At 37.9% G+C, this 8,719-nt stretch overlaps 1 protein-coding gene across 1 annotated transcript; it reads left to right on the top strand.

The window, feature by feature from the left end:
* Positions 1-3,752: 3,752 nt before the first annotated feature.
* On the top strand, positions 3,753-5,474 carry LOC110886527 (protein sym-1). The gene is made up of 3 exons (XM_022134339.2): positions 3,753-4,208; positions 4,315-4,406; positions 4,968-5,474. The coding sequence occupies exons 1-3, from the start codon at positions 4,047-4,049 to the stop codon at positions 5,371-5,373; spliced, it is 660 nt and encodes a 219-aa protein (XP_021990031.1). The 5' UTR covers positions 3,753-4,046; the 3' UTR covers positions 5,374-5,474.
* Positions 5,475-8,719: the final 3,245 nt, after the last annotated feature.

The following is an 8,719-nucleotide window of genomic DNA, read 5'->3' as shown; positions in this document are numbered from 1 at the left end:
CTAGGTATTTTTAGCGGAATTGTTTCTAAAACTGCTATGAGCTGCCATTTTCTGCAGAAAATGCAGCGAACATTTTGCGTCATAACTCGGTGTGTGTTTACTGTTTGAATGTGAAAATTTTACTGTAGATACTAGGGATCGGACATGTGATTTTGTTTTTGGTTTCGCGCCAATTGAATACACAGATATTTTTAAATAAATTGTTCGGCAAACGTGATCAGATTACATCAAATCTGATCATGGTTTGGCGCATGATTTTTCACGAAAAATCCGTAAGGAATTTGGTCACCAAATTTTAATGCAATGGTCTTTGGTTCGATTGAAACGTTCTGTAATTCTTCGGGAACTATCTGGTGCCCGAACGGTCCCGATTAACGCACCGCAAATTGTCCGAAAATGCACTTAAAAGCTGAAATTTTGTGACAAGATTTATTATGTGATTTGTGACGAATATGTGGTCGCTAATTCGAATAGCGACACATTGCATGCATGTGTACATATATACATTATAATATTTTATGTGCAACATGTTAGAATACGTGTAGGAACTTTGTGCTCTATTTGAAACCACTAATTGACTAAATCTTAATCATACTAGGACGTGATTGACCAACCCTGACCGTTAGCTATTTTAAGAGTCAAACCGAGCAAACCAAGGTGAGTTCACACTTTCCACAAGGCATGGGATTCCAAGGGTTGGGAATGGGTAAAGGATTGAAACTGAAACTGCGTGATCTCCTGGTTTGGGACACGTACACACCCTCTTTATTGAAGGGTGACAACATGTGATAAGTATTTAATCGGAACCTGCGTAATCTCCTGGTTTGGGGATTACGTACACACCCTCTTTACTGAAGGGTGACAACACGGATACTAGACCAAAACTCTCTATCATGAAGTCCCTCCTTTTTATATCGACTTAATCGTCGGGCCAATGGCGAGCGGGTCATTAGTTAGATAGCGCTATTTAGGTTTGACAAGCCTCACACCGTGCCGCAGAGGACGGGCGTGAACTAATGGATCTGGGCACTAGTCAATGATGATAGACATTGACGTCGGGGCACCAACTTACTTTAGTCAGTGGTCGATATGGTAAACAGGTCTAGTGGTTAACATGGGGAAGCCCCCACCAACTAAGGATATGTTTGGGAAACAAGGTAAACGGTTTAACTTACAACTTACAAATGAACTCCTGGTTTTGAAACAACTTAATAATGAACACCAACTGTGAACTCGCTCAACTTTGTTGTTGACTCGTTGTTACATGCCTTGCAGGTCGTTAGGTATTTCAGGAGCTTGCACGAGGTGGCGTGGACGTTGTGGGACATGGACTGTTGAGTTCCATGTTAAACTTATGAACTTTTAACTTATGTTTTGGGTTTTAAACCTTATGCTTCCGCTGATAACTTTAACTTGGTTGAATTGTTTTGACACCAATTATATTGATTGGATTGGACTTTTATTTACATTAATTTATATTGTTCAATATGATTGGTGGTTGGATCCTAGTCAGTCACGCCTCCATGCGGTGATACTCCGCTTGTGGATTTTGGGGGTGTGACATCCGGTATTGACATTACCGGATGGAATGGAAGACTTAATTGTATACACCGACGCCTCCCGTCAAGGCTTGGGGTGCGTTCTAATGCAACGGGGTAAGGTGGTGGCGTATGCCTCGAGACAACTTAAGCAACACGAAGGTAACTACCCAACTCATGACTTAGAATTGGCAGTTGTAGTGTTCGCTTTAAAAATATGGAGGCATTACTTGTTTGGGGTCAAATACACAATTTACTCAGATCATAAGAGCCTCAAATATTTTTTTCGAGCAAAAAGATCTTAACATGAGGCAACGAAGGTGGCTAGAACTTATCAAGGATTACGATTGTGATGAAGATGGTAGTCACTTCTAAACTCCTTGAAGAAATACGAGAAGCATAAATTAAGTCCTTGAACGCTGATGACCCAAAGAAAGAAAGGACGAAAGGATTTATTCACAAGTTAGAAGAGAATGCGAATGGTATGAAGACGAGGTATGACCGAATCTAGATACCTCTGGAATATGACGTGAAAGATTTACCTTTGAATGAGGCTCACAAGTCTCGATATTCCGTTCATTCGGGAGCTACAAAGATGTATCGAGACTTGAGGATAAATTATTGATGGCCAGAGATGAAAAGAGAAATTGCCAAGTATGTTGAGAAGTGCTTGACATGTTCTCGGGTAAAGGCCGAACACCAAAAACCCTATGGAAAGTTGCAACCTTTGGAAATACCGGTGTGGAAGGGGGAACATATAACGATGGATTTGGTGACTAAGCTTCCCAAGACAAGGAAAGGACATGATGCTATTTGGGTAGTCGTGGACCGCCTTACTAAAAGCGTACATTTCTTACCCATTCGGGAAACTTATAATTCTGAAAAGATGGCAGGAATTTATATGAATGAAATTATATCTCGGCATGGGGTTCCAGTGTCTATAGTATCCGACTGGGATACCCGGTTTACGTCTCGTTATTGGAGGAAGTTTTACGAAGAGTTAGGGACCCAGTTACATATAAGCACCGCCTACCATCCTCAAACCGATGGTCAATCGGAATGAACCATCCAAACACTAGTTACGTGTAACTGTAGAGATACGTTTAAACAATGTGTAAGTTACGTGTGTATTTGTGAGTTAAAAAGAGTTATAATTAGTTTTTTTAAGCCGTATAAAGGTATTTAAGTATTTGATCGGACTTTAATGTCTACGTCCTTAACTTTTCCAGCTAACTAAAGTTACTGATTGTTGTAATGAGTCAAGAGGGTATTGTTTGTTTAATATCAAGTTTTTTTATATATGTCAACGCGGGCTAACGTAGTTGATAAAGACACATGGGAGGTCTCAAGTTTAAACATGAACGAGGTGAGTATTTTAGTATAATTTTTGTAAGAGTAGGGATATCATTTATCATTCAAACAAAAGTAATTTATATATATACTTTATTATTTAAAAAATTACATTATAGAGAAATTTATTCTCTTTAATTAGGTATAGTTTTGTTAAGTATTTAAAAAAAACAAAATTAAGTTAAAAGTTGTAATGCATTGTGGATTAAATGATGTGTTTTGCACATTTACACGATGCAAACTATGCCTCATTTTATATGGTGTGATTCATGTAATGCAATTACACACTATAATAGGTTTAGATTATGAACTAAATGGCGGGTGTCTACCTCATTTACAGTGTGTAAGTGGAGAAAAAACTCAGTAGCTTATAAAACCCAAATGCACATGTATTGGGCTGATGTGCATGGGCTTACGGATGTACGGATTTGGGTCTGGATATCTACCATATCATGGATAAAAGTTTGTCCCAAACAAGGATACACAAATAGTGACTAATGCCACAAAAAGTTCAACTTAATTTACATATTGTCAATCGTCTCATTAAATGGTTAATTTAGCGAATCATAATAATCCAAAGTTTTCACACACACATATATGTTTAAATAGTGATATATATGTATTTACATTTAGCGAGTCCTGTGAAAATGTCTTTGAGCTGTTCATGAGTCAGACCAATCCGAGCTAGGATTAGCTCGAGGTCGATTCAAATTTCTAAGAAACCAATTTTGAACTAATTTTTTTTAAATGAAATTGTATAATTTGACCACCCACTTTACCATCACGCAACAAGAATGCCTAAAGAAGAAACAAGATTATTTCAAAACGAAAAGGGTATGTACGACCCAATTCATATTTCACAATTTCAAACCCCACGCCTAAATTGAATCTCAACCAACCTTATTTTTAACAGAGGTTTTTAAATTTCCAACTTCAATTTCCCACAAACCCTTTTCAAACATTCACACAATCCAAATCCATATCAATACCAACATGATGATCATCACCAAAATAAAACTATGCAGTTTGTTGCCCGTCTATCTGCTATTCTTATGTAATTTGCCCTGTTGATTGGAATGAAAATATACATATATATCTGCCATCGAAATTAGCATTTGATTCTCAATAGAAATCCAAACCAACACCACCTTTGATGAAATGTTGAAACTGTGGAGATGGTATAAGAATTGTTTAACCAAACATCCCGTTAAAACGCAGGTGATCAGCTCCGGTTTCATTTGGGGACTCGGTGATCTTGCCGCTCAGGCCGTTACACGCGGCACCACCGCTACCAAGAACAACAAATACACTTTTCTTCCTGTAACATTCTGTTTCAACTTTAACGGTTTTTCCCGCCATTTTTAACGTAATTGTGATGGTTTGACTTTTGCTGACGTCAAAATTCTGTAATTTGTTTATTTAACAGGAGGATGACAAAGATTTACATATCAACTGGAAACGAGTGGTTACCACAAGCCTATTCGGGGCGGCGTTTGTCGGGCCAATCGGGCATTTCTGGTGAGTGATTCTTCGAAAATTTCATATGGGAATGTGTTAACGTAATGTTGGGATGGGCTTTTTTTCCTAAATACACGTACTCGTATCCGTACCTATACTCGTAACAATTTTAGGTATTCGGTACATGTATCGGTACCCAGTTTTATTGATTTTGGTATTGAGTACTTTCGGTATTGGTACGAGTACTGGTACCGAACTTTATATACACCTTTGATTTTTTTTTTATGTTATGTTTTATTCCGTATTATGGTATTTATAATAGTTGTATTGATTTTACCTATATGGTTCCTGTATCGTATTGGTACTCATAAACTTTATCTATTTGGTACTCATGTCAATTTTACCTATATAGTAATCGTATGATTTCTCAAAAACTAAATAAAAACAAAATGGTACCAAAGCGGGTACCGTACCGAAATACTTGTACCAATACCCGTACTCATACCCGTACCGTATCAAAATATTTGGTACCTAGTTTTGTTCAATTTCGGTACCGGTATGGGTACCGAAAAACTGTACCAATCCCATCCCTAATGTAATGTGATTTGCTTTGATTTGTAGGTATGAAGGTTTAGATAGATTTTTACAATATAAAATCCAATACCCGCCTAAATCTATGCGATTTGTGGCTATGAAAGTGGCGCTAGACGGGATCATATTCGGGCCAGTGGACTTACTAGTGTTTTTCGCGTATATGGGCTTTGCGTCAGGGAAAAGCCTTACGCAAGTTACTGAAGAGGCGAAGCGCGATTTCCTGCCCGCGTTGATAGTGGAAGGCGGGATATGGCCGATGATTCAAGTGGTTAATTTTCGGTTTGTGCCGGTTAGGTACCAGCTTTTGTATGTGAATCTTTTCTGCTTGTTGGATAGTTGTTTTCTTTCGTGGCTTGAGCAACAACAGGATGCTGCTTGGAAACAATGGTTTAAGACGTTTTCTTTTGATAGGTATAAAAGGAGGGGTGGGTGATTGTTTTGTCCATTTTAGTAGTGTGTATTCTAATTTTTTTGATATTATTTAGCACAATCGAATGATAACTAAATAACATCTAAAAACTTACTTCTAACTTATAAAGCAATATGATAATTCTTATGATATGGAATGATGAGACTGACTACTAACTAGCCAGCGTGGATCCGGTTAGAAAGAAAGACCTTTTAAAACTTCAATTCCGTTTCTTGCATAACTTTATATATTTCATAGTAAGTAGTCTTATTAGACCGTATATCTTTCTGAGTATTTGATACGACACGTAAACCATTGAACTTGGAGATAAGTCAATTCAATCCCCCTTTAAATTGCAACTAAATTAATCCGCCTAAAAAACAAACCAAATTATTGAAAAACCAAGAGTTTTAATCATACTCGTTCACAAATCAACCATCTTCCTTTATTGTTCTTCCATTAAGCATATACAGTTGTAACAACACATCTAAATCAAGACATTAATTGTGAATAAAAGATGACGATGGGGTCATAAAGAATGACTAATCTTAAATACCAATAACATATTTCAATCGTACCGGTTGTAGATGAAAATCACATAGTTGAGCAAGCAGTGGCGGAGCTTGAACAAAAACTAGGTGGGGGCCGGACTCTCAAAAGCCAAATTGGTGGGGGGCAGGGTCCGGTTGTAGATGAAAATTACATAGTCAATCAAGTAAGCGAGTTAATCCATAAAACACAAGGAAAAAAAACGAGTGATCAACAATAAACGAAACCCGACTGGATCCGGTTACATGCAAATACGAGCACAATGATAAGGATATCTAACTACCGATGAGAAAGATATAGCTCGGTTAATAACTAACCGGTTGAGACACCGAGGTTCAACGAACACATGCTAGTGACATGATACACGAACTGACGAAACGCGGGTATAGACCGGGGTAGCGACGGTGGTGGCCGGCGGTACCGGCGGCGGGGAGCAGCGACAGAAGCGGTGGCGATGGCGGCGGCAGCGGCGTGGTAGTTGTGGGTGTTTAGAGAGCTTTGTGCAGATTTTCTAACACTTAATCCAACCCCATGCATCCAGATTATAAAGTATGGAGAGGCACGTATGCTTACCAAGTGGCGGACATGCATGCCCAAGTTGGACAAGTGGCGAGAAGTTCATGCATGTTCGACAAGTGGCGATGCAAGAGTGCATACGCGGCAAGTGGCGTAGCATGGGTGCATATGCGATAGGTGGCGAGATGAGTGTGCTTGTCTCACCCGGTCCATGTACGTGTCTCTCAGTTAATACCAGCATGTAACACCACAAAAATGCGTAATTTAATTATTTTACGTAAATGTTCTAAATATGTAATGTCATGACCTTAGTTGACTAACTAAGTTAAAAAAATGTGAATGTTAGTATAGAAAGAATGAAAGACTCTGTGCATTAATAAATAACAACTAGAACTTGAAGGGCTAAAGTTGCATATTTGAATGATAAATTTATTTATAAGAAATAAAACATAAAAACACACAATGTGTGTGTTCTGGAGTCGACCACAAGAAAGGAAGAACAAGGAAAACACTTGTTTTCATAAATCACCAAGATTAGAAGGAGAATCAAAGCCAAAACATATGCATGAACCCTAGTCTCTAACCATCTAAGCTTGTTCTTCAAAGTGGTAAGTCAAATTTCATAAATTGATAAATTTTAGAAAGTGGGTTTCGACCCAATCATGAATCCAAGTAGAAATTCATGTAATTGTGAGTTAGGATTACACAATAGAATAAGAATTTTGTTTGAATTTGGCTATTTGAATGATTTGAAGCATATACTCATTTGATGTAAAAAGTATGATGAACATGATGATCATGAAGGCAAAATTTGATGTAATGTTGATGTATGTAGTTACATGTATTGAGTATTTGTTGAATGAATTAGATGTAGAATGAAAGACACGTGAGTTTTGTTGATTTTTTATGATCCATGACATGAACTAGTAGGAATAGGCATAGGATACTTGTACTATGTGCTTAGTATGTTGTATGTTGTTAAGATCGGAGGCTGTCATGATTGTGTTTGTTTGTATAAAATTGAACTAATCAAAAGATATGAATGAAGATTTGAATGCAGCGGAAATGAAAACAAACTTTGTAAACACAATCAACGAGAGAAATAGTTTTGAGAAACACATGATTTGCATTAGTCAAAAGATTACAAAGTAAATCAAAAGATTACAAAGCATGCTTACAAAACTAAACTCCCCCTCAGCCAGATACTCCATGGTTGATTGCACAAGATGAAAGGATTAGACACGAGGAGAAGAACCCGCTCAGTCAATCAAATGTAACAGTACAGAGTATTGTTACATTTATAGGCAAACCAAACCACTGAAGCATCTCAGCTGACGTCACCATGAAAGCGACATCTAACAAACTCTATCCACTGATCTATAACTACTGATGTCTAACTACTGATTACATGGACACTGTTATAACTAACTACTGACTCATTTTCCACTGTTGTATGCTAAGCACTGATGTTGAGCATCAGTGCTTTCTTCAAAGGGTGATCAGACCTTGAATGGGCAGTGCATTAATCTTCAGCAGTACTTAAGAAACAACAGTAGATAGAGCTTCAGTCTTTGATCTTTATCAGTACTTTAGTAGCAGTTGTTCTATTGAGCAGTGCTTTGAAGTCTATCAGATGCTAGATAACCACTGCCAAGGGGAAAGCTCAATGCAAACAGCTGCTTATGAATAATCCTCTGTTGTGAACCGGTTTTGGCTTTCATTATATGTTTCTCTGGTAGGGTTCAATCCCAACAATCTCCCCTGGACAGATAATGCCAAAACCCTTCATTATTCTAGATTTTTATTGCTCATCAGAAGTTCTCTAACTTGTTCTTTAAATTGAAGCTCAAAATCCTGAGAACTTGTATCACCCTCATCCCTACACAGTGTAAGCTCAAGGAGATCTTGTAGATCTTCAACACCCAGGCCTAGTGCTTGAACCCTTGATATGTGCTTAACTTCTCCATTGGATCTGATCAGGGTCAATACATGGGTCTTTTGATCAGACATCCATTTTAGTACTTTTGAACCCAATGGGTTTCTTGGGAGAGGTTTATTCACAGATGAGTTGGGAGATTGAGGCCTTGTGAGAATTTGTTGATCAGCAGTTTGATCTTTTTCTGGTTCAGAGTTTTCAGCCTGATCAGTACTCTGGGCTTTTGCTAGTTCAGAGTTTTCAGCTTGATCAATACTCTGAGCCTTTGCTAGTTCTGAATTTCCAGTTGAAGTTTGTTTAAAGGCCCTTTTTATGACTTCATTTGTTGCAGCTATGTCTTCTGCAATTTCCTGTTCAATCAGCTCTTGT

The sequence above is a fragment of the Helianthus annuus genome, chromosome 7 (assembly GCF_002127325.2).
Source record: "Helianthus annuus cultivar XRQ/B chromosome 7, HanXRQr2.0-SUNRISE, whole genome shotgun sequence".
NCBI classification, from domain to species: Eukaryota; Viridiplantae; Streptophyta; class Magnoliopsida; order Asterales; family Asteraceae; genus Helianthus; species Helianthus annuus.
Note: the sequence above shows the minus strand (reverse complement) of the source record. Positions and strands in the feature narration are given on the sequence as shown.